General features: G+C 38.6%; 2 protein-coding genes across 5 annotated transcripts in view; one reads left to right on the forward strand and one right to left on the reverse strand.

Moving 5' to 3' along the window:
* Positions 1-19,508, reverse strand: part of Znf654 (zinc finger protein 654) — a 38,971-nt gene extending 19,463 nt beyond the window's left edge. For both annotated transcript variants that reach the window (XM_070030438.1, XM_070030437.1), the window contains exons 1-3: positions 19,271-19,508; positions 6,339-6,484; positions 2,016-2,097 (exon numbers count right to left, since the gene is read on the reverse strand). In XM_070030438.1, coding sequence (XP_069886539.1) covers positions 2,016-2,097; positions 6,339-6,484; positions 19,271-19,456 — 414 coding nt within the window. In that variant the 5' untranslated portion in view covers positions 19,457-19,508. The remainder of the gene's footprint in view (positions 1-2,015; positions 2,098-6,338; positions 6,485-19,270) is intronic.
* Positions 19,509-19,776: 268 nt separating this feature from the next.
* Cggbp1 (CGG triplet repeat binding protein 1) lies at positions 19,777-26,150 on the forward strand. 3 transcript variants are annotated; one of them, XM_070030443.1, is made up of 3 exons: positions 19,777-19,957; positions 20,533-20,752; positions 22,376-26,150. In XM_070030443.1, the coding sequence occupies exon 3, from the start codon at positions 22,396-22,398 to the stop codon at positions 22,897-22,899; it is 504 nt and encodes a 167-aa protein (XP_069886544.1). In that variant the 5' UTR covers positions 19,777-19,957; positions 20,533-20,752; positions 22,376-22,395; the 3' UTR covers positions 22,900-26,150. The 3 variants fall into 3 exon arrangements, with proteins under 3 accessions (XP_069886544.1, XP_069886545.1, XP_069886543.1); XM_070030444.1 differs by having other exon boundaries at positions 20,533-20,665; XM_070030442.1 differs by having other exon boundaries at positions 19,779-19,957; positions 20,533-20,760.
* The last annotated feature ends 829 nt before the right edge of the window (positions 26,151-26,979 follow it).

Genomic DNA, 26,979 nt, shown 5'->3' on the forward strand with positions numbered 1-26,979 from the left:
GGGCACTAGCAAGTACATTCTAGTTAGCCAGTTTCACCTAGTGACCTAGTAACTAGGTCACCCAGTGACCTTGTCTCACAAAATAACTTTATAAGTTCTAAAGAAGAGTTTCGTTTTTGTGTGTGCACACAAACATGAGTGTATTTCTTGGGTGGATATTATGGAAACACTCCTATGGGAGATAGCTCTAGATGAAAGTAGTAATATCTCATTACAGGTTCACTTATGTAATCCTAACTACTTGGTGGCTGAGATCTGAGGATCCAGGTCCAAAGCCAGCCTGGGATGAAAAGTTTGTGAGACTCTTATCTCCAATTAACCACCAAAAAAGATGGAAGTGGAGGTATGGATCAGGTGGTAGACCACCAGCCTTGAGTAAAAAAGCCAAGTGAAATCTTGAGGTCCTGAATTCTAGTCCCAGTAAAAGACAAAAGAAACAAACAAACAAAAACCTCTGTGGTCTATTTAAAAAATCATAATGAAAGAGGACAAAAAAGCCCAGAAATATTTTCAGTCTTTTTTTGAATACTCTGACAACTTTCTGGAACGATATTCAATTCAATACCACTAAAGTGAATAAGCATTTAGATCGCTATAAAAGTCACAACATAATCTAGAGCATATATGCATACTATCTTTTAGACTCTTTATACCTTGCTTCTCTTTCAGAATAAATTATGGGACAGGCTTATTGTTTTACTCCAAAAGGAAGATTTTGAATTTTTGCTTGTTTAATGACTGTTCTCTAGCTTGAATTCAGGGCCAATTAACTAGTTGAGCCAAACCCCAAGTCCCTGATGCCATTTTAAAGAAGTGATTATGTGTCTGTAAAGCTGTCTGACCCTATATATTAACGGGAACATTTCAGCAGTTACCAAAGCACAAAATTCTCATTTCTTAACCTCACATTTATTCATTTACCTATTACACATCAGAAAATCCTTATCTTCAGCTGGTCTCGGCCACATGTCCCAAATTCATCTTGCATTTTCTTGCCTATGACTTTTTCTCATGTCACTTTCTCCTACAAAAATATACCTAAATCCTGTATTTTTGTTTCCCTTAATGCTTCTTTTTTTGGGGGGAAGGGGAAATTAGCTAGCACAGAATGGCATTAAACTTGTATCCTTTTGCCTTAGGATCCCAAGTACTAAGATTATAGCCTTGTCAACACACCACACCTGGCTAATTCCTATCTTTTCCACTGTCTCACTTGCCCAGATCATCCTCCACTGGTTTTTTCAATCCATAATAATTTAATTACTATTCTATAGAAATAAAAATTATACTAGTCTACTCTAATGTTCATTATTTGAGGGTCTACATTATGTTACATGTCTAGTAAAGACTTTACTATGTAGGTAAAAGCTTTGCAAACAGCTAGAAGTGTGTCAAAGCAGATACACTATTAATAACTTTTTGATCAAAATGGAGTTTTATAGGAATCTGTTGAAGAAAAATAAGTTAACAAGAGAGTGCCAGGGTTGATCCCCAAGTAAATGGTAAAAGATCTAATGTTCATTACATACGCACAATTTGTCCTTCTTACCTACTAGTTTTATTCTCCTTTCTCTTACCCAGATACAAAATGAAAACTAGGCCTCTTAGCTTTAGAAGGTTACTATGAGATGAGAAAATCTGGATATCACCACAGAAAAAAATTAACATGGTACACAGTCTACTTGTAGTCTATGCAAGAAAAATACTTTCTTACCTGGATAGTTCTAAATTACAGCAGCTACTGTATATGCCAGAATGTACTCAGGTATCTACAGGCCTGGTAGCAGCTCTGGTCTAGCACATGTGAAATTGAAATCTTGGCTATGAACCGCTTGGAAATACAGTTAAAAATTAACCTTAAGATATTTAACTATCTGCTGGAAAAAACAGGACCTTAAACACTGTAACCTTAGCAGCCATAAAAACTTATAAGCAAAACTTTTACATACCCAGTAAACTTTTTCAGGGGAGAGTTTTAGACATAGAAAAAAATGTGAAGTTCTAAACTATTTTACCTGGAACGATCCAAGAATATCCTTTAAAGGCTCTTCATAAAACTCGTCTCTTCCAAAGAACAGCAGCAACTCAAAGAAACTCCTACAATGAACAGATGAATAATAGAATGATTATGGAAGGATTGTCTAAGCTAGTCACAAAGTCTAGTTTAACCCAAGAATGTTAAAGGATGGATAAAATTTACACTAAACCAGAAGGAGGATCACTATGAAAGCATGTATCTAATAAAGGACAAAATTCTTCAAACTCCAAACTTACCCTGATTAGCCCTTTCATAGTAGTACTCATTTTCTGGTACCTCCTTTTTAAATAAATTATTTGGAAAATACTTTAAATACTTGTGCTTTTAATAATTTATATGTTACCACCATAAACACACTCCTCTTTTCTTTTCCCTTTGGTAGTGTTAGGACTTGAATACATGGCTTATGACTGGTCTTTTTAGATCCAGACTGGCACTCTACCACATAAGCCATGCCTCTACTCCCACCATTGCTTTCTGTTTAATTCTCCAACTAAAAAAAAAAAAAAACAAGTCTCTTGATTTGTCTGTCTGGGCTGGCTTTAAACCACAATTCTCAAATCTCATCCTGCTGAGTAGCTAGGATTATAGACCTGAGCCACTGGTGCCTGGCTTAAATTGTTTTTTTTTGTTTTTTTTTTTGTTTTGTTTTGTTTTTTTTTGGTCGGTCGTGGGGCTTGAACTCTGGGCTTGGGCGCTGTCCCTCAGCTCTTCAGCTCAAGGCAAGCGCTCTACCACTTGAGCTACAGCGCCACTTCCGGTTTTCTGGTGGTTTATTGGAGATAGGAGTCTCATGGTCTCTCCTGCCCGGGCTGGCTTTGAACCGTGATCCTCAGATCTCAGCCTCCTGAGTAGCTAGGATTACAGGCATGAGCCACCAGCGCCCGGCTTTAAATTGTGTTTTTATAAATGGTTTACCTTTAAAATAAATTGTTAGGGCTGGGAAGTTGTCTCAGTGGTAGAGCACTTGCCTTGCATGCTTGAGGCCCTGGGTTCGATTCCTCAGCACTACATAAGCAAAAAGAAAAAAGCTGGAAGTGGCGCTGTAGCTCAAATGGTAGAGCGCTAGCCTTGAGCTGAAGAGCTGAGGGACAGCGCCCAGGCTCAGAGTTCAGGCCCCACAACCAGACCCAAAAAGTAAATAAATAAAATAAAATAAAATAAAAACTGTTAGTTAAGACTGAAATTTTAAAAGGTAGGCATTAACTATTTAGTCTAAAAAAGTCACTTCTATTAAAAATGATAATATAATACTGCACAGAAAAGTGAAGTGAATCTTTTTCAAGCATGGAAAACTGCTCTACCTCACACATACTTAAGTAAAAACCATAAAGATGAAAAGCCCCTTCTTTTTAAAACAATAGTTTATGTATTCTTTGATGTCTTTTTAGTGTACAAAACAAGCCATTATGACTTGTTGAAGGGATTGTAAATGGAACTACCTCTTTTAAGAGCAATACAATAATTTAAGATTGTACACATGTCATTTGACCTAGCAGTTCCAATTACAAGAATTCCATCCTCTAGCTAAACACACGTAAGTTCAAAAACTTGAATACAAGCCTTAATATCAGATTTTTTAAAGCAAAATCTAGAAATCCAAGTGTTGGCCATCAAGGAAAAAGTATATTAATTTCAAGTACACCCATATAATGGAATATAATACAAATATAAATGAGAATATTAATGACAATCTTTGTATCTATATCAATAAAGAAAAAAACCTAAAAAAGTGTTCAGCAAGGATGTAGGCATATTCATTAAACTACTCACCCATGACTGATTTTGTTTTCTTTGGTCAACTTAAATAAAAAAATATTGCATGGGAAATTTTTGAACTAGACCGTTTGTAAGTTCAAAATCATATGCTGTTCTAAGTAATGTGGTTTAATCGTACACTGTCCAAAGGAGACATGGATCATCCTTTTATGCAAGGTATCCACAGTATATATGCTACCTGCCACATAGTCAGTAGTTGTCCCAGTTATCAGATCAGCTGTCAAGATATTGCAGTGTTTGTGTTCAAATAAGCCTTATTTTAATTAATAATATCCCTAGAGCACAAAATAATGATCTAAAAGAGATCCCAGAAAGTAAAACATAAAGATCTAACAGAATTCCAATATAACCTGGTTATAGAAAAACAAATTTGAACTATGATTCAAAATTAGGAGCAATAAAGGAAATTCATAAATATTAAACTGCAATTAAAAATCCTTGCCATGCACCAATGGCTCATGCCTGTAATCCTAACTACTTAGGACGCTGAGATCTGAGGATCACGGTTCAAAGCCAGCCCAAGCAGGAAAGTCCATGAGAATCTTATCTCCAATTAACCACCAGAAAATGGCACTGTGGCTGAAGTGGGTGAGCACTCACTTTGAGCTGAAGAGCTCAGGGATAGCGCCCAGGCCCAGAGTTCAAGCCCCACAACCAACCCTCTCAAAAAAATCCTTGATTTTCAGAAATTTATTGAAGGTATAACCACTATGGCCCAAAGCAAAGATGAATGTAAAATATATACTGCAACTTATATCACAAAAGAGCTTAATACCACGAATATATAAAGAGCTCATGAAAATTAAGAAAAGTTCCAATTAATATGCTTATAAAATGATTAAAATATAAGTAGGTAGCTCACAAAAGAATATAACCCCAAGTATCACTATAACACAGTTACTGAGACTGGATAATTTATAATTAGTACAATTTTGCTTGACTCACAAATAAATTCTGGAGGCTAAGCAATACACCAGCAGGTCTGATGCCTGGAGAGGTTATTCTGTACTTCCAACATGGTTCCTTATACATTGTACAAGGAAACTTGACCTCAGGGCCTGACAGCTGTTCTTATACTTTTTTGCTCAAGGCTAGTGCTCTACCACTTTCAGCCACAGCACTACTTTTGGTTCACTGGGGGTTAATTGAAGTAGTTAACTGAAAGTCTCATGGACTTTCCTGCCCAAGCTGGCTTCGAGACACAATCCTTAGACCTCTGCCTCCTGAATAGCAAGGATTACATGAGTGAGCCAACAGCACCAGGCCAAGAAAGGTAATTTTAATTCGAAGTTCTCTACAAGTATTTTTTTTAAAGAAATAGGCCTGTTTTAAGAGACCATCATAGTTCTCTGCCAACCAGCATGACCTCAATCGTTCAATACTGGGATAGCATTAAGCTTGACAGGATATTCTACAGAATTAAAAAGCAAAGTGCTTGCAGAGATCTGAGCATCTGCTTGCTACAATTCTATTTTAACTATAATTGTTATTAAACGTTTAAAATTAAAACTAGAAACTCAGGTGAATAAATGAAATTTTCATTTTAAGATTTTATGAATGATTTCTTCCACAGAATAAATGTCTTTTTTTTTCTCTTTTTTGCCAGTAGAGTGCTCAAAGTTAGCACTCTACCACTTGAGCCACAGCTCCACTTCTGGCTTTTTTGGTGGTTAATTAGAGATAGTCTCACAAACTTCCCTGACCAAACTGGTTTCAAATCACAATCTTCACATCTCAGCTTTCTGAGTAGCTAGGATTATAGATGTGAGCCACTAGTATCCTGGCTAAAAATCTATTATTTTTTTTTTATTGTGAAATACTGTACAGAGGGGTTACAATTACATGGGCAAGATAATGAGTACATTTCTTATCAAGCAATGTAGCCTCCTCCTTTGTTTCTCCTTCCCATCCCATCCTCCCCCCACCCTCCCAACCAAAGTTGTAAAGTTCATTTTTGACATAACGACTTGTACATCTCATTGTTGCAATGGGTCCACCTGTATCCCTATTTAAACGATTTGTTTTTTCCCTTCCCCTCCACAAATTATAACAACATCAAATACAGTGAAAGCAGGGATTATACCGTGGGGGAGGGACATACAAAGCAACAAAGAAATAATCTTATAAATGTGTTAGAAACAACTGCATGAAAGAAAAAAACATTTGAATACCTACCTTAGGGTTCATTTCCCTATCATCACCTTAACTGACCTTTTCTGCTTGACTTATAAAAAATCTATTCTTTTTTTGGGGGGGGTGGAGAGGGGGGAGGGTCCGGTTGTGGGGCCTGAAATCTGGGCCTGGGCGCTGTCCCTCATCTCTTCAGCTCAAGGCTAGCACTCAACCACTTGAGCCACTGCGCCACTTCCAGCTTTTTTCTTTTTTCTTATGTGATGCTGAGGAATTGAACCCAGGGCCTCATGCATGCAAGGCAAGCGCTCTACCACTGAACCACCTTCCCAGCCCCTAAAAATCTATTAAGATACATCAACAGATGTGTTTAGAAGTAAAGAATACTTACACAGCAAGACTACTCAAGACATATTGTACGTGCTCACATTCATCTGGGAATGATGCACTGGCTGATGTGAAACAACAAAGTGCAGTCTGAAGAACTTGAAGCTGGGGCAAAGGGACCTGCCATCTTCCAGCATAATCTTCAACCACCTGTAGGGTAAAAATCAAAAGTATTTAGGAATCTTTAGTATAGAAGTTTAGTATAGAAGTATAGAATCTTTAGTATACCTTAGCAAACACATCAAAATTTACTTATTTTACATCACCTTATAAATCTGAAAGGGAAATTTTTCAAGTTACCATCAAGTTGCAAACAAAAAATAATTCATACATACAGACATAATTGGACCAAGTTCAGAACCTTCAGTTATATATTAAGGACCATGAATCAATATTCTTTAGCAAAGGCATGTAGTCAATTACTAATATTAATTCTTTCCCACTTTTCCATATGTCCACAGAATGGCATGAGACAATTTGTAAGGGGGGAAAAAAGATGAAATCTAGATACAGTGAGTCCGTTACATCTCTCTTATCTACTAACAATAATCTTGAGTAGAATTAGTATTTAAAATAATCTGATTTAATGAATTTATAATTATGGTTAAAGATAAAGATACCTTTTTCACTACTGACAACCATTTATTTATATAAACTCCTTGGCTTTTCTACTCAAGGCTAGTGCTCTACCACTTAAGCCACAAGTAAGTTTCACGGATTCTGCCGTCTAGTATGGCTTTAAACTGAAGCCACCATCACTTGGCTTGAACTTTTTCTTTTTCTTTTTAATGAACTCAGAACTCACTGGCTTTAATTCTAGCATTACAGGAGCTACTATAAGAGAACTGAAGGAAGAAAAAAGCAGAGAGAAAGGAAGAAAGGAGTGGCTAACTTAAGATTAGTCTAAAGAGTCAAGAACAATTAAAAGTGCAGTAAATGATAGGTAAGGGTAAGAAACAACGATCAAAGAGATACTATTTTTACTAGATACTAAAGAATAAACATCAGATATATTAAAAGCAACTTCAAGCTGGGCACTGATGGGTCACACATGTAATTTGAGAATCTGGAGATCTGAGAATCATAGTTCAAAGCCAGCCTGAACAGTAAAGTCAGTGAGATTCATCTCCAATAAACTACTCAAAAAAGGCAGAAGTGGACTGTGGCTCAAGTGTAGAATACTAGCATTGCGTGCACTCACATGCGCGTGCACACCCGTGTGAGCTCACGCGCACGCACACACACACACACACAGAAGGCAACTTCATCTCAGGTACCTGTGAATAAGTGACATAAATATGGGGCACAATAAAAGTACTTTTATCAGTATTCCAATAGGCCTAAGAATGGGGAGCCTGACAACAGCCTAGGTAACAAGATTAAATATTTCTTAGTATACAAAGTTGGAGAGAGAAAAACCACAAAAACAAGGGCAGAACAGTAGAGGCTAAGGACATTGCCTGTAGTTTTAACACTGCAGGTGACACTTTACAAGAAGCAGAAGCAGCTATGATTACACATTTATTTTCAGCACAAGAGTACTAAGGTAACACAAAATAAAAATTAAAAAATCTTTAAATGATGAAATATAAAGTAGGGAATATCAAAGTATGTAACAAGGGTAAGGATGGGATAGGGAAAGATGGGAGAAAATGATGGATGGGATGACATTAACCAAAATGCTCTGTACTCATCACCTGACTTCTGGAATTGAACCCTCCCCCTTTTTTTTTGGTCGGTTGTGGGGCCTGAACTCTCGGCCTGGGCGCTGTCCCTCAGCTTTTCAGCTCAAGGCTAGCACGCTACCACTTGAGTGTCAGCTCCACTTCCAGCTAGCTTTTTTCTGCTTATGTGGTTCTGAGGAATTGAACCCAGGGCCTCATGCATGCAAGGCAAGGGCTATACCACTGAGCCACCTTCCCAGGCCAAAACCCCTTTATTCAACTAGTTAACAAAAATAAACATAAATAAGTAGAGCCCCAGCTGAGTCAGCAAATCAGACCAGAATCCGAGTTCAAACCCTATTATCACAAATTAGGAGGGGAGGGGGATGGAAGGAGGGAGAGAGAGAGAGAGAGAGAGAGAGAGAGAGAAGAGGGAAGGGACAGAGGGACGGAGGGAAGGCCAGAAAGGAAGTTTGCTTTGAAGAGATAAAACTTTTGCCCTGGTTTCAATACTGTATAATTTATAAATGTAGCCAAACATCACTCTATAGTATGTACAAGTTTTATACTATTATGTTAAAAAATATAGTCGCTTGATTCATTATTTAAAATGTCTTGATCTTGGGCCATCATGAATCAATATCCTTGAATTGGAAAATAAAATTGTTAATTTTTTTAAATGTCAAAAAATAAAATGAAATAGGGAACATCAATTAAGACCTGGTGCCTTGGGCTGCTCTCCATGGAAATTTGTAAATTCATGTACTACCCAAAAGGAAGAAACACTAACTCTCCCCAAAAATCAGACAACACAGTGGCACAAATGACCACTTGATGAGATTGTCCACCCAAATTTAATAACTAGTTACGGATCCTAGCAGTTGGCACAACTGACTGACATCTTGGCTGGTGTAAATAAAATTGTCTGGGCCCAGTCTTTTCTGTATGCTATAGTTTACAAGAAGTATTTTGAAAGCTTGGTTCCTAGTTGTCTAAGTTTCTGGATCTGATCAAACTAATGTATTAATCAATTGATAGATTCATAATTTGATGACATTACTGGGAAGTGATAAAAATTTTCAGGGGTGAGACTTCGTAAAATGAAGACCACTAGAAGATATCACTCCTAGTGATATCTAAGTCCACTCCTTTCCTACTGTACTGTATATGTACATTCCCTTAAACACTATAATGCTCTGCCTCATCTCAGACCCAAAGCAATAGAGCCAGGCAATCATAGACTACAATCTGTTATCCTGAGCCAAGTGTTGTCTTTATTCCCTTTATGTTGTTTTCTGGGGTATTTATCATCACAATGAATAAGCTAAGTAAAACAAGCACCTGTGGCTCATGTCTCTAATTCTTACTACTCAGAGACTAACATCTGACACTTGAGGTTCTGAGACAGTCAGGACAGACAAATTTTTGAGACCCTTATCACCAGTTAACTCTATAGTAGAGGTATGGCTCAAGTGGTAGGGCACAAACCATGAGAAAGAAAGGCGAGAGAGCACCAGGCCCAGAGTTCAAACCCATACAGGCAAGAAAAGAAGAAGGGCTTACTACTAGACAGAATTAGTTATATATTCTCCATCTGATAACACAAAATTTTACTGCAAAAGTAGTAAGTCAACACTAGTCCCTATCCCACCTGTCATTAATTTCAGGGAAATACAAAATTTATTGAGTACTGGGCAGGATTTAGTAATGTTTCTCCTACTAACCTGAATTTTAGAAAAGTAAGAAAATAAAAATGTGAAGGATAAAAAATTTTCCTTAACAGTGGTGAAAGAGGACCTTTATAGTCAGAACGATGACCCAAGCTGTCAGGGGAATATCAAGAGAGGCCCTTTGGCTCTGATGGAAGGTTTATTCTAAGAAGGAAGTTATTTGGGATCTTTAAACTCTGGTTTGTAGACTTTAATCTCTTTATAAACTTGAAAATGAGAGATGATTCAAAAGTGGAAATATTTTTCTGTCTGTGCTAGTTCTTTTTTTTAATAAGTTTTTTTATTGTGAAAATACCATACAGAGGGGTTACAATTATGTGAGCAAGGTAATGAGTACATTTCTTATCAAGTATTGTTGCCTCCTCCTTTGTTTTTCCCCACCATCCCTTCCCTCCCATCTCCACAACTACACTCCTCAAACCCCAACCCCCGCCAAAGTTGTAAAGTTCATTTTTTGACATAGCATCTTGTATATCTCATTGTTGCAATGGGTTCCTGTATCCCTATTAAAGCAGTTTGTTTTTTCCCTTCCCCTCCACAAATTATAACAACATCAAATACAGTAAAAACAGGGGTTATACCATGGGGGAGGGACAAAACAACAACAACAACAACAAAAAGCCCTTATAAATATATTAGAAACAATAGCAAGAAAGAAAAAACCTCTTGTGTGCTTATCTTGGGATTCATTTCACCTAACATCATCTTATCTGACCTTTTCTGCTTGTCTCAGACATATACTAGTTATTGCAAATAAGGGAAACCATGAGACCTATGTTTCTTTGGGTCTGGCTTACTTCACTTAATATAATTTTTTCCAAGTCTTTCCATTTCCTAACAAATGGGGAATGTCATTCTTTCCGATGGAGGCATAGAATTCCATTGTGTACACATACCACATTTTCTTGATCCATTCATCTACTGAGGGGCATCTGGGTTGGTTCCATATCTTAGTATGGTAAATAATGCTGCAATAAACATAGTTGTGCTGGGAGCTTTAGTATGTTCTTGTTTGTGATCATTCGGGTCAACACCTAAAAGTAGTATTGCTGGGTCACAGGGGAGCTCTATGTGATTCTGAAGGGGCTTGAACTAAGGCACACTCACCTTAGCTTTCATGCTCAGGTGATCTCATCAATTACAGAGTATCACTCAGCTCAATTGATCAAATTAGACTGATTAAATGTGATACATTTATTCCCCTGTACCTTAACTGCTGACATACCAAATTAAAACCTGTTAGTTTAAACTTAAAAACTATCATGATGGGTATGGTGGGCTAACAACTGTAATCCCAATACTTGGGAGGTATACTATTGGAAAGATCTCAGGTCAAAAACAGCTTGGACCAAGTTAGTGAAATCCATATGCCTGACAGTGGTGGTACACATGTCTGATCTCAGCTACATGTGAGTCTTAGGGTAGGAAGATCATGGCACCCAGCCCAAAACAGAGACCCTCCCCAGAAAAAAAAAAAAGAAAGAGCAAGGCTGAAGTGGAGGGCACTTATGTGCACTTGTCTAGTAAGTACAAGACCAAGTTCAACCACAGTACAGTTAAAAAAAGAAAGAAAAAAAAACCTCCTTGGGGCAGGGGAGGATGTAGCTCGGTAATAGAGTGTAAGCTGAAAGAGCCTGAATTTAACACAGCACCCCAAAAACAACCAACACTACCACTTATTCCAGATATGCAGATTAGAACCGGATGTGATATTATAACATTCTTTGGGGTCTTGTCTCCACATTCAAAAAAATGCTAAGTATTTTAATCATACAACAGCATTGAATGTTAACAATGGCACAGTTCTATGTTGAGCTACAAATTTCAAACTCCTAAGCCAAGATCTAGAAGAATACATTTTTCAGATCTCAATACTTATCAATAATTTCCAAATCGCTGGTTAGTCTAATGTTTTCCACAGTCTAGTAAACATCAGAAGGCTTTTGAAAAACCTAGTTTGCTGGACCTATCCCAACTGTTTCAGATTAGATGTCAGTAGAAAAAGAAGTAATTTACATTTCTAGTCCAAGTTTATAAACATAGGTTAACACACAGGAAATCAAAGCGGTAAATTTAAGAAAAGATAAATGAGCTCTAACCTCACAGTTCTGTTCTACCTAATTTGTATATGTTATAATTATAAACTATTCATACTCCTGTAGTAAAATCTATAATATTTGAGAAAAAAATTCATCTCATGAATTGCCCACATATAACCATTAACATCTTGATATATTTCCATTCTCTTATTATATGTCTTGGGAGTAAGTGTTTAACCTCTCTGCATCTCAGCTGCATCATTTAGAAAATGAAGGTAAAAATAGTGCTTATAAGGTTATTGCAAATAAATGAAAATCTAGGACAGGTACTGACATATTTTTTTCTTAAAGTGCAAGGAAATACCTCATGGACTATGTTTCTTCCATCTCAACTACTCAGTGCTGCTGTATTATGAAAAGAGCTACAGAAAATATAGAAATAAATGGGCAAACTATGATTATTAGCAAAATAAGGTACTGCTGTTTATACCACAATGGTTTATATGAAAGGTTCATTAGTTTAGTGTGTTTGAGTTATTACTGAGTTGTATTTGTTGTTACATCAAGGTTTTTGAAATTCTTTTTTATTTTTTTTTATTTTTTATTTTTTATTTTTTTTTGTCGGTCGTGGGGCTTGAACTCTGGGCCTGGGCGCTGTCCCTCAGCTCTTCAGCTCAAGGCGAGCGCTCTACCACTTGAGCTACAGCGCCACTTCCGGTTTTTGAAATCCTTAAGAGAATCTTACTGTGGACTTGCTCACAAAGAAAATGCAAATATAACTTCTACCAAGTACTAAAAGACTTGAAATGCAAAGTTCTTATGGATTATCAAAAAAATCCTCTTTATTGATATAGCTCATATGATCATCCTTTAAAGCACTTCCTCCTTCTAAACCTCAAATGTCACTACAGTGAGAATGAACTTTCCTATAGTCAAATTGCATGATTTTTTTCGCTTGATGTTGAATTTTAGCTTTCTAGGTTATTACATAGTCACTGAAAATATCATTTTTGTGACTAAAATATTTTAGTTTATTAAGATTAAAAATACCCCACTATTTTAAAAGGTCTGGTTACTATTGAATTTTTTTATTTCTGCTATTAATTATAACTAGTGCTGTCATGAACACTTTTATGTCCGAATTTACATTTCCCAAGAAATAAATTCTGTAAGAATAATGATTAAGTCAAAAGGTACACATTATTTTTACGTATCTAAAAACTGATAAATTGTGGTCAAATGCTGTTAGTTTTTACCCCTCCATACACTCTAATGAGAATGAATACACATATCTGAGTATCACTAAGATTCTTCTATCTGGGAGACCTCTGCAAAGGACCTTACCATCAAAGAATGATAAGTAGACAAATAATAAAATCCAAATGTGCATCCATTTAGTTTCCCAAGACTAAATATAAATAATATGGTGTCTGAAAACTTGCTTTATCATGTATAAGTATTTTAAACAAATACCCATACCATCTTATTTTAAAAACATAATAAACATATGCACTACTGTTTCTAAGTTGAGAATGTTAAAAATAACTATAATGTATCCTATGCCTTTTCTTCCCTGCAATTATCAAAGTTGTAACTGTACACAAAAACATGGAAAATGTGCTGGAGCCAGTGGGTTCATACCTGTATAATTCTAGTTGCTCAGGAGGCTGAGATCTGAGAAATCAAGGTTCAAAGCCAGCCCAGGCAAACAAATCCAAGAAATTTGTATCGCCCGTAAATCAGCAAAAGTGCCTAAGTGGAAGTGGGCAGGAAAGCCCATTACACTCTTATCTTTTTTTTTTTTTTTTGGTCGGTTGTAGGGCCTGAACTTTGGGCCTGAGCGCTGTCCCTCAGCTCTTCAGCTCAAGGCTAGTGCTCTACCACTTGAGCCATAGCACCATTTCTGGCTTTTTCTGCTTATCAGGTACTGAGGAATCGAACCCAGGGCCTCATGCATGCATAGGGGGGGTAAAGGAGAAAGGGGGTAAAGGAGAGCATGTGCCTACACAACCGTATTATGTATTCTTGTACAGGTCCTGGGACTTGAGCTGCTTTGCTAATTGCTAGTGTTCTATTGCTTGAGACAAAGCTCCACTTCTGGATTTTTGGTGATTAGAGATAAGAGTGTAGGGGCTGGGAAGGTGGCTTGCCTTGCATGCATGAGGCCCTGGGTTTGTTCCCCAGTACCACATAAGCAGAAAAAGCTGGAAGTGGCTCTGTGGCTCAAGTGGTAGAGTGCGTCTTGAGCTGAAGAGCTGAGGGACAGCGCTCAGGCCCAAAGTTCAGGCCCCACAACTGACCAAAAAAAAAAAAACAGAGAGAGGGCTGTGAAAGTGGCTCAGTGGTAGAGTGCTTGCCTTGCATGCCTGAGGCCGTGGGTTCGATTCCTCAGCACTACATAAGCAAAAAAGAAAAAAGCTGGAAGTGGCGCTGTGGCTCAAGTGGTAGAGCGCTAGCCTCGAGCTAAAGAGCTGAGGGACAGGGCCCAGGCCCAGAGTTCAAGCCCCATGACTGGATACCCCCCCCCAAAAAAAAGTGTAATGGGCTTTCCTGACAACATTGTCTTCAAACCTCCATCCTCAGATCTTAGCGTCCTGAGCAGCTAGCATGCACAACAGGAACCCAGCTTCAAGAATTGTTTTTAATACACTATGTAGAATATGAACTGTGCAACTTGTGGACAGAGAAGGAGGCTAGGGGTGTACGTGTGGCGGGGGGTTGGGGGGGAGGACTGGGGGAAAGTGAAGGAAAGGATGACATTGTCCAAAAAAGAAATGCACTCATTACCTGACTTCCTAAATGGTAACCCTTATATCAAGGTAGTAACAATAAAATTATATTTAAAAAGAAAAGCAAATGGGGGGCTGGAGTATAGCCCAGGCAGTAGAGCATGAGCCTACCAAGCCTGGGACCTAGAGTTCAAACCCTAGTACTGCCCCCACAGAAAACCATAAAAATATATTACATAGTGTCAGAAACTATTTACAAAGCTTGATGTATTATTTTATATGTCAAGACCAAGGACTGTTTATTCTTTTTTTTTTTTTTTGGTTAGTTGTGAGACTTGAACTCTGGGAGTGGGCGCTGTCCCTGTGCTTTTCAGCTCAAGGCAAGCGCTTTCCCACTCTGCCACAGCGCCACTTCAGGTTTTCTAGTGGTCTCAAGGTAAGAGTCTCAAGAACTTTCCGGCCCAGGCTGGCTTTGAACCACAATCCTCAGATCTCAGCCTCCTGAGTAGCTAGGATTACAGGCATGAGACACCGGCACCTGGCTAAGAATTGTTTCTTCTTAAACAATTAAGTTGGAATTTCTCTAAAAGATACATGGACTATATCTTATTAAAAAACAAAAAAAACAGTGAAGCAAACCTTTTAATAATAGTTGCTTAAAAATCACTTGAGAATGATTAAAACCGTTTTTGGCCACAAATGCCATTACACATATAAAATACTAAGAATCCCAAAGTAAAGTGTACACCAAGGTTTCTCAACCTAGGTACTATTTTTATTGTAGCTCAGGCAATCCTTCATTATTAGACCTATCAGTGCCCTATAGGAGATTCAACAATATTTCAGGCCTCTTCCCCAGTGGCTGCTGATCTTAACAATTAAAAATATTTTAGTATTGCCAAGTGTCCTCTGCAGGAAAACCTGGGACTGCCTGATATTGTTATAGAGAAAATGTTTTCCAAATCATTGTTTCATCAGGACTATTTGATTATAAACAATATGTTTACAAACAATTTAAGAATGGTTACATTTCTAAACTTTTTTTTTTTTTTTGGGGGGGGGGGGTTGGTTGTGAACTCTGGGCCTGGGCGCTGTCTTTCAGCTCTTCGGCTCAAGGCTAGCACTCTACCACTTAAGACACAGGGTCACTTCCAACTTTTTCTGCTTATGTGATACTGAGGAATCAAACCGAGGGCCTCATGCATGCGAGGCACGCACTCTACCACTGAGCCACTTCCCAGACCCTCTAAACTTTCTTTTAAGTTACTGTGGGAAACAAAGTATAAACTATTAACAGATCATATTATCTTTAATGCCCCTCTTAAACCCTCAAGAGGATTGAGCAGGACAGAGTATTAATAGCTTCTGTTTAAGCCTATCTATGGGCTAGGTACAATTCAAAGAACTTTATGTTCACTCTCCCATTTTATATCCATGACATCTTCATGGAAATGATGTTAAGTCTACTGTGGTTCAAAATAATTTTAAAGTCTACTTTCATTAATCCATCACAGTATTTCTAGATATATTTATTACTTACGATGTTCTCTCTGGCACTAAAGAATAGAGAGTACCTTAAGTTGTTTAGTTTTCAATTTATTGTAACTCCAGGAATTAGGGAAATGTGCACAGCACCTAACAAGTCAGAAAGACAGTAATGATCTGTTTCCTACTTTTCACCACTACAACATAATGAAAGAGTACTTTTTAAATGCTTTATCCCTGATTCCTAACATGTATTAGCTTTTTCTTTGCACCCACTTGCCTCCCTCCTCCAAAATTTATAATTATTAGAAGTGAGTAGATACTGAAGACTAAATTCAAATCCCAGCTTATCTACCTCAAATAAAATTCATGGCCTGTTTTCAACTTTGTAACTTCATCCTTCAGATTAGGAGTTAATAGGTTCTCAGTAAAAGCTACTTTTACACTGCTTACCTTAGTAAAGCAAATACAGTGCACATCAGGGGCCAGTTATACTTGAGCAATTTTTGAGTCTAATAGCAGGGAACAAGGAAAGGCCCATCTTTATAATGTCTTCAGTTTTATTTTTCCTTAATAATAAAGATACAAAAACTTTTCCTCAAAAGAAGTGTTCCTCTTTTCATTCACTTATACAAGAAATATTCTTACTTCCCTCCAAGGAAGGCATAAATTGGGTTCTCCTCAATCCCACTAGGCTAGATATGTAATTTGTTTAGTTCCTAGCCAAGTATAAATTATACATTTTATATACTCATGATTAAGCAATTTACTAATGAAAGAGAATCACATAATATAACCCTTCATAAGTATTAAGAAATCAAATCTTTAAAAAGGGAACAATTATTTGGAATTAGGTTATATAATTCACTGTTCCCCTTACTCAAAAGAGAATTACTGTATTAGTATTCTAACAAGTAGAAAACAAAATCCAACTAATAAAAATAATTCTTTGAACCCATCTAAAAGTTTAAATGTTTAAAAAAAAATCGCAAAGCTTACCTGGAAGGATGAAGTAGAATAGGAACCCAAAGACCAGATCAACTGATAATTGCAAAATATGTATTGAGGTAAAAGCTGGCTCTATAAAAGTATGCTGTATAATTCAACTCACTCATAACTTTTTTTGGTGGGGGGGGAGGGGTAAGGAGAGGTTGGGACCAGGATTTTAAGTCTAAGCTCTGAATTCTCAACTTTTTCTATTCACAACTGGCATTCTACCACTTCAGCCACACCTCTAATCAATTTACAATTTTGGTTTTTTTGTTGTGCTTTTTTGCAGTACCTAAGTTTAAACTCTGGTTTTGCACTTGCTAGGCAGACACTTTACAGTCTGAGCCCCTCACTCATAACTTAATAGTACAAAAGTCTATAGGTCTTCTTGTTCAGTTTTATTTCCTTAGATATTCTGGAGGTATAATTTTATAAAATAGTCAAGTTCACTTGTTCATAAAATATTTTACTACCAATAATCACACATTGGTTTTGGTTTTTTGTTGACTGACCATCCGTGTGCTTAGGCCTCACAGAGTGCAAACATAGGTTTTCACAGGCTAAATTTGTTCTTAAAATTGATTTTAAGAAGCAAAATAATAGCTAAAAGCTCTCAGAAATGTTCTAGTATGCAAATAAATTTCAAATTCAGTAATGAAGGAATAGTAGATCAGGTAAATTTTTAAATCTTATAAAAAATGGGCTGGAGGTGTAAGCTTGTGACAGAATCTAGATCCTAGGTTCAACTCCAGTATTTAAAAAAAAAAGTAATACAAAGTCAAGTTAGTGATAATAAAAGGCAAAAGAGAAAAATGCAAAAATATTTTTGCCCCTGAATATGTTCAAAATACTAATTGTATACTAATTTTCAGAAGCTTAAAATTCCTGTAGATACAAGTCTATACCAATAAAACTGTTTCTAAATCTACAACTTAAAAGTTCTGATAACACAGGGCTTCAATAAATGTCAATTATCAAATTAAAAACTAATATGAGAAAGTAAATGAAGAGCATTAAGAGAACCTGATCCACTGTTTATACCAAGGCAGTTTCAGCCTTGAAAATATCAACTTCATCATTTTTCCTTCCATGTTTGAAAGGCTTAAAACGAACTGTCAGCAAACACGGTGCCCATTTGTTGTTAGCTTTGCTTCATACTTGTGACCAGAATGAAATTAATAGCTAAGTTACATAAACTCTTTATATATTTATCCAAGTGAGGGGAAAAAAAAAAAGCTATCCTAGTTGACAGGAGAAAACTCACAAAGATTAGCTAAGTAACGTTGTAAGCTGCTAAAAAGAGGCGAAGCCAGGATTTAAAACCTATATATCCAAGATATTAATTTTAAGAGGGGTGGGATGAAAAAGTTTCTTTTTGTTCAAAAAGGTTTTCAAAACAAGTGTGGGGAATGAAGAAACGGAAATTGTAAATGTGTGTAGAGCTTTACACAAACTTGACTCCTGAACAGGTAGCTCGGTATTCCATTTGGCCACGCTAGAAGGACACCTGAAAGTAAAGGCGGTGCATACAGGAAGTAACTCACCGTCACTCAACACTGAAATTTACCTGGGAAGACGACAGGGTACTTTAAAGAATGGGCGGGGTGATGTAACCGGGGCGATAGTTTGAGGAAAAGGACTTTCCGAGGTGCAGTTCGGAAACACTGCGAGCCAGGGGGCTGGAAAGACGACTATCAAACTCGCTGCTACCACCCCACCTCCGATTTAAAAATAACGAACGAACTAACTGCGGTTCAGCGCCAAAGCCAAAGGAGGGACCGGCACCTCGGAATTCGGCGAGGGGATGACAGGAGCCCCTGGCCGCGGGGGAGGGGTGCCGCTGACAGGAGAGGAGGCGGCAGCCACAGGGCACACCTCCCATCCCCGAAAAAGAGGGGGGGCGGGGGGCGGGAAGGAGTGGCAGAAAATGCTGCCGGCGCTTCCCAATGAAGTGAGAAAGGCGGGACCCCCGGGCAGAACGGGGGGTGTCTGCCGGGGCAGGGGAGGCACCTCCGGACACAGCTGGCCGGCCGGCTGACTCCTCTCCCCAGCTCCCCAACCTCCACAAACTCACTTTTTCTCAGCAGCCCCAAGTCCACAAGTCACCGGGTCCCGCTCCGCGCCTCCCTCCCCACCGCAGATCGGTGCAGCCCGAGGGGGCAGGGGGCTCCCCCGCACGCCCCGCGCCCCGCCGGGGCGTCGAGCGCCGGACGCAGCCCGGACCGTGAACCGCCAGGCCGGGAGACGCCGAGAGGCCCAGGACCCAGTGACAAGTCGGGGCGGCCGACGGGCGCCTCACCTGACAGAAGCGTCGGCAGTAATCCCGACTGCTGATCCCGACGCCGCCGCCGCAGCTGCCGCGGCCGGAGCAGCCCCTGCCGTCGCCCACAGCTCGGAGCCCGACCGGGCCCGGCGGGGACTCCACAATGGCCACGAGCTCTTCTCCGAGGCGCTCGGCCTCTTGGTCGCTCTCTTCCTCCGCCATGAGGCTCTCGCCGCCCAGCGCGTACCAGCCCCTGCGCCGCCGCCGCCGCCGTCGCTGCCTCGGCTAACCTCCTCCTCCTCCTCCTTCAGTTCCCTCCCCCTTCCCCCGCCCCAGCCGGACAGGGGCAGCTCGGCTGGGCGCTACTTCCGGCTCCGCCCACCCACGCCCCCTGTTCTTGTTGGAGAAGTTTGGCTGTCAATCACAATCACGCCCGCCCTCCTCACGCTATTGGCCAAATCGGACGTCGGCTTGTGAGACCCCGCGTCTGTTGGTCGCTGTAGCTCGGCGGTTGCTGAGGACCGCCTACGAGCTCTGCCATAGGCGGTGCGGGAGGACGGGGCGCGGCGGGGGACACGGCAGCCGCCGTGGGGCTCGTTCGGGCGACGGCGGCGGCGGCGTCTGGTCCTCCTCCCTCAACCCCTTGCTCCTCCTTTCCTTCCCCTCCCTTTCCTTTCCAGCCAGGCCTCGTCTAGTCTCCCTCACAGCGGCCCCGATCCTACGGTACCGAGGAGCTAGGGTAGCCGTGGGTGGGCCTGGCCGTTGGTGTGGGTTGTGGGCCCCGGGCCTTCAGTCCCGGAGCGGGAGCCGGGGGCGGGGCCGGGACGCCGTTGTCGGCGGGAGGAAGAGGGAGGGGACGGGACGGGGCGCCTGACAGTGGCCGCCTCCGCCTGGCGCCTGCCGCCAGCCGCCTGCCGCCGACTCCCGAGAGACCGCCGCCAACTCGGCGAGTTCTCGGGCCCAGAGCCGGAGACCCAGACGCGGCCCTGCCCAGCTGCCGGGGTCGGAGCGGTGGGGCGCCACCTTGCCGATCCCGGCGCGGGAGGAAGGCGGCGAGACGCCACGGGCGCCCGGCGCCCCGCCTCTCCCCCACCCGCCCCCTCCCCCGGGCCTGGGGCCCGCGCGAGGGCACTTCGGCGCGCCGACCGTCGGGGAGAAACGGGATGGGGGGGGGGCGGGAGGAAGGCGCCGACGGGGTTTGGGGTGTGGACACCTGTGTGGAGGCTGTTGGTATTTTCAACCACCCTCTCCCTCCCCTCCCCCATTTTCTTCTCCGTTTGTTTTTTCCTATTTTACAGTAAAGGCATGATTTCCCGGCACCGCAGGGAGAACAGGGTGCAAGCCCAGAAACTACTTTCCCACCACCACTTGTTGAAAAATTGATTGGAAGGCATCTGCGGGTTTGAACTAGCGTCGAAGTGCCCTGATTTGGTGCGTCTTGTTTTTAAACTGAAGAATCTTGACTACTTAAGTTATCAAGAAGAAAAAAAAACAAAACATAAACTGGAAACTAATCCGGTAAACATGTAAGCTTCAAAACTTCTGATGAATTCCATTTGCTGTAGTAAATTACTGCTTCTCTTTTGTTGGCAAGTTCCGGGTCTTAACTTTTGAACTTCCTCATTTGTTTAAAATATCTTTGTGAAAACACCTTTGTTCTTGGGGTATGTGGCTCTGTAAACTGGAGCATCCTTAACCGGATAGCTACTTGCCCTTCGCAGTTACACGAACAGACTTTTTAAAAAAAGTTTTTCAGGGGCTGGGAAGGTGGCTCAATGGTAGAGTGCTTGACTTGCAAGTGTGAGGCCCTGGGTTCGATTCCTCAGCACCACATAAGCAGAAAAAATCGGAAGTGGCGCTGTGGCAAGTGGTAGAGTGTTTGCCTTGAGCTGAAGAGCTGAGGCATAGCTCCCAGGCCCAGAGTTCAGGCTCATGACTGACAAAAAAAAAAAAGTTTTGCAAATTACAATGCTTTCCCATTAGCAGAAGTGTTTGAGTTTCAAAGAAACATACTTGGTTCAAGATTTGAAATCCAAATATTTGAACACAGAATGCTTTCAAATAGAAAGTGAAATTTAAGTATTACCAACATACTATTAACTTACAGACAGACATGTAATGATAGTTCACTAAGTATTAGGCAAGGATCATAACTTTTCTGCCATTACAAATCTGACAAAATGAGAGCTGTGCATGAAAAGAAAAAGTGATAGGAACAATTTAAACATATTAAAATGTTACCCAGATACCCTCTACCATTGATTAATGCAATGAAATAGAATATTCACATTGCTTGTAATTGCACTTATTCACTTCTTCATAATATACTTAAGAATCTTTTGCTAACATATTAGACTTTCTACTTTGAATTAGCTTAAATCTTGGTTTAGTTTAGCAGAAAGACATCACCCCAAGAAAAAGTTAAGACTTAACTAATCATTTGTCACTAACAAAGAAGATTGTTTTTTTGTGCATGTAATATTACAAAATTGACTTAGTCTATAACTTGTCTCTGAAAGAAGCTCTTTTAAACAAGAACACATCTAAATTGGATAATATTAATGTAATTAATACTCGACCTGTGGTAATATTTTTCTGAAAGATTGTTTTAATTTATTTGAATGTCATAAAAGTCAAAGAATGGACCGAGTTATTACTAATTTACTCTAGGTTTGTCTTCCCTTAAATGTTTTAGATAAGATTTGATAGACAAATATCTTACCAATTTGAATTAAAGGTTTTTTTGTGTTTTGTTTTCTTTTTGTGGTACAGAGAATTGAGTGCATTTATTTAAAATATTTAGTCCTCTTTTTCTTTCTTTTCTTTTTTGCCAAGGTTAGGACTTGAACTGAGAGCACAGGCACTGTCCCTAGCTTCTTTTTGGTCAAAGCTAGCACTCTTACCACTTGAGCCACAGCTCCACTTTTGGCTTTTTTGGTAGTTAATTGGAAATAAGAATATCAGGGACTTTCCTGCTTTGTCTGGCTTCTAACCCTGAGTCTGAGATCTCAGCTTCCTGAGTAGTTTAGGACTATAGGCATGAGTTACAGGCTTCTGGCTGAAGTCTTTAATCTTTAATATTATTTTAACTACTTCTAGAATGAAATATAAATATATATGTATGTATCTTTTTTTTTAAAGAACTTTACTAAGAGTCAGAAATGGAACGGTTTGTAGTAACAGCACCACCAGCTCGAAATAGATCTAAGACTGCTTTGTATGTGACACCCCTGGATCGAGTCACTGAGTTTGGAGGTGAGCTTCATGAAGATGGAGGAAAACTCTTCTGCACTTCTTGCAATGTGGTTCTGAATCATGTTCGCAAGTCTGCCATTAGTGACCACCTCAAGTCAAAGACTCACACCAAGAGAAAGGCAGAATTTGAAGAGCAGAATGTGAGAAAGAAGCAGAGGCCCCTAACTGCATCTCTTCAGTGCAACAGTACTGCACAAACAGAGAAAGTCAGTGTTATCCAGGACTTTGTGAAAATGTGCCTGGAAGCCAACATCCCCCTTGAGAAAGCTGATCATCCAGCAGTTCGTGCTTTCCTGTCTCGCCATGTGAAGAATGGAGGCTCCATACCTAAGTCAGACCAGCTGAGGAGAGCATATCTGCCTGATGGATATGAGAATGAAAATCAGCTTCTCAACTCACAAGATTGTTGACAAGGAGGTTATCACCTTTGTGATCAAGATAAATAATGTTGAGTATTAAAGTTATGTGTTGATTGTGTGGTTCATTTTTATATTTATTTCATTTAAAATCATGTGATGCAGAATAGTTTTGCATTGTGTATATAGTTGCAGGAAAACGAAAAGATCTCATTGCAAAACTTACTGTTAATTTTAGTCACCAATGGTATAAAGCAAAACTTAGGTATAGAGTGTACTAGGACACGTGAAACCTGACAGTTATCTTTAAAATTGATGGTTTTTCTCCTGAAATGTTTATGCATGGAAGAACTGCCCACTTTTAACTCTATTACCATGTATGATTATTTCTTGTGAGATTACTTATCTGTATTGAAGACTAGCCTATAAAACTGAAGCTGCTGCCAGGCAACACCATTCACAGTAGCCTAATGGCATTATTTCTAATCAGATGATCTTTTAAACAGAAAAAGGTGAGAAAACTGTTCTACTCTCTCAAAACCCTAGCAGAAATGACTGTTTATTCCAAACTCTGGTATGTGCATATAAATATTCTTCAGTTCCTTACTTGTCTCTTCCATCTCCCATCCCCCTTTTAAAGACTTACTGTATTTACTAGCAGCTTCTAGTGACCAAAAGACTAAAATCATAATGTCAGTGCCAAAAGCCATGGGGAATTAACAGTGATGAGATTTTAGTTTCTTATTTTAAACACAAATTTTTGAGCCATCACTTTCATTTTAAGCATCATCTTGAATATGCAAACTTTTTTGTCTTGGTATTGAAAAAGGACTGTAGGATTACTATTTAGAAACAGGTATTTTTTGGTTGAGTTTCCTCATAGTTACTTTTTAGCTGACAGATCAAATAAGAAAAATATCCTATACATTTGTTTTTCCATGAGTTTATTTAGATAAATAGAAACAAGTTATGCTTTCACTTTTCTCTGCTTTGCCTCTGATGGTACAGGTTTTGAACATAAATGGTAAATAGGTGTCTTGAAAAATCTGGCAAGATTATTGTATTGATAATGTAGCAGTGTCTAGAACCACCTGTTTGAGTGAACAAATAATCAGTTCTGTTAACAGTCAACCATGTTCAGCAAATGATCTCTGAGCCTCACTGCTCACTAAGGTTACTATGGTCGTAGTTTCGCCCAGTTATGTCCTCTCCATTAGAGATCCAAGCTATATTGTTCAGAATTGTGACATCTGAAAACTTAAAACTAGAATATTAGCTGAAAAACAATATTTGACAACATCCAAGTTTAAAATACTTGTAAGGTATATTTCTTTGATAAAGCAGTAATAGTGATGTCCTATATGACTTGGAGTTATTTTTGAGGTTATTCTGTCACAATCTTTTTTTAAAAAACCAAAGTGGATAAGAAAAATTCTTTGAAAGCAATTTTCCTGTCTTAAGTGTCTTTATAGACATAAGTTCCTAACAAGTTGTTAATGAGGCCATCTGATTTTAGATGTTGCTTTTAAGAAGCCTGCTACCAAAAAAAAAAATCACTTGTCAAAATTTGAAGTTTCACATTTTTTCTCGTACTTTTGTTAAAGTAGCACAGTATATGCCTAGAGTTGTGCTGTTATTTTTAAGCATATGCATGAGGAGCCCAGCAGCAAAACAACCAAAATTATTGTGCAGGCAACCATGTTTAAATTATCTAAGATAATAGAATATCTAAGAAGTAAGAAAATAATTGAGTTTATAGCACTATTTTCAGAATAAAAAATATGATTAGATAGGTAATCATTCTAGTTTTTCAAAATTCCCTAAGATTTAGACTGATCGTTACTGTATTTTTTTAATTTGCACTACCAGTAAGTATGTGTAGTGGAAGAATGTTCAGTAACCCATTAAGTTGGTTGATATTGCACTAGGAAACCTTCAGTAATTCACATTTGACTTTCTAGTAGTTCTTACTGTTCTGATGATCATTTAATCTCTATATATCTAGCATATTTTTCCAGACTTCTAACTATTCCCACATTGGCCATATCTAGGGGCATAGTCTTGTTAGGGTTTATATCATGTCCTTAGGATGAGCTTTCCATCTTGTGGTGGGGTTAATGTTTCTTTGCTGATTATGAAACTCATTTCCTGGAACGGATTAACTTTGCCTTATAGGCTAAGTAAGAAAGTGATTGGTTTAGCCTGCTCAAACTGAAACAAATACATAGAACCTTGATTGGCAATGTTAGGTAACAAATGAGAATGACCAAGAAAGAGGTATAGTGAATATGTGTACAGACACTCTCAATCTTAACTATATAGTGTTAGTGTGATGCTATACTATTGGAAGAATAGCAACTTCTTTTTCTGATTTATAAGTTGTATACATAAACATAAGATTTGTACTGTTTCATTTATAAACTGCCTTTGACACAAGCTTACCTGTTAATAGTGTTTTCTCAAGATACAATAGTATGTCTTCCAGAATTTCAATATGTGCTTACAGTAAATAGTTCATAGCTTGTTGAAATGTTGAATTTTGTTGACTTTTTTAATTTCTTTTTTTTTTTTTGTACTATACTGGGCATATAGCAAGGCTGAAGGACATTGTAATCATTTTTTACAGGGTGAAAATTTAGGAAGATTGTGTATGAGAACCAATATAGTTACTTTATCCATTATCTTTGATTAAGACTCTTTTTTTTCTTTTTCTAAACAAATGCTATTTCCAGTTAATGCCTTTGGCCCTCCAGAATTTTCAGGGACCATAAAATTTTGTAGAAAAAGTTTTGCATTTACTATTGTAACCAGTTCAGCTTGGGATTGCTCTGAAGTGTTAGCTGCTTATAAAGTAAGTATAGTTGGCAGTATTTCCAGGCTGAGTTCCATGTTCAAACCTTTGCCTGAAATAATTTGTATGTGAATGTTAATGGAAATACATATAAGCAAAATAAAAGTTAAGGTGACCTCAAAAGGCACAATTACTTGGTTCTTAGTCTTTGTAAGGGCTCTGTGTTTGACTTGCCCCAACTGCCATTAAATGACAACAGATCACCTGAAGGTATGTTAATTTGATTTATTCACAAGAAGATAAGTTCTATAACTTACTGAAAATCTTAGGCTAAAATAAATTGCTTCAGCTTCTGGTTGGCATTGATTAGAATGTGAATAGTGAAGTGGCTATCCTAAACCTTGGTTTATCTCAACCCATACTATCATAGATTTCTGAGGCAAATATGGTTCTTATCTAGTGGTATTCAACTTGTATCCAGAATACTGTATTAATTAAAACATTATTATGTTCATTTTTGTATTCCTGTGCTTTTTTTTGTTCACGCATGTATCTTTAGTACAAATGTGTTGCTATTAAGAGTTTGTCTCTGACTTTTACAAATAAATTTTGAAGTTTTAGAACTTTTTGAAGGCACATTTTACTCTTTTGTGAGCCAATGATAAATACATTTCATAAAAAATTAACACAGATGTAAAGTTGAATTTATATCTTCTTAATCCTTATGTCTAATATGCTACGAATAGCCTGCCCCTCAAAAAATATAGGAAATACTTTAGTTATTTAAATATAGGTCATATAAACTATTAGCTATATTTAGATAATATTTAGTCTACCTATAATTGGAAACATTTTAAATATCCACTTTTATAAATATGAAAGAACGGTTTAGTTTGGATCACATTTTGCCACTGGAAAATCTATTTATACTGACCACTTAGAACAAAAAAATGAATAACGAAAAGTTTATGGCATACGGTTTTGAGGGAAAATATGCAATACTTCTGTTTTGCAAGATAGTGTATTTAGTAATTTTACTTTTCCTATAATCAAAATTGCAGAAAAGAAAGAGGAAGAAAGGAAAGAAATATGTATACATAGGAATACAATATATTCAAATATATGTTCATGTGTATCATATATTAATGTGTATATGTTGTCCTAAAAAAGTAAGTATTTCTACTTAAACAGCAATATCACCAAACTTAAGGAGTCTCATTACGATGTAAACCAATTAAGTGTTTGGGTCTCATTCCTCTGTAAACCAAGTTACATGTTTTACTTGTAGGGACAGTATGCCATGCAAGTATACTCCCAATATCAGAATAGCTAACCTAGTAATA

Source organism: Dipodomys merriami, unplaced genomic scaffold (assembly GCF_024711535.1).
Source record: "Dipodomys merriami isolate MVZ:Mamm:240054 unplaced genomic scaffold, mDipMer1.0.p SCAF_2, whole genome shotgun sequence".
In the NCBI taxonomy this organism is placed as follows: Eukaryota; Metazoa; Chordata; class Mammalia; order Rodentia; family Heteromyidae; genus Dipodomys; species Dipodomys merriami.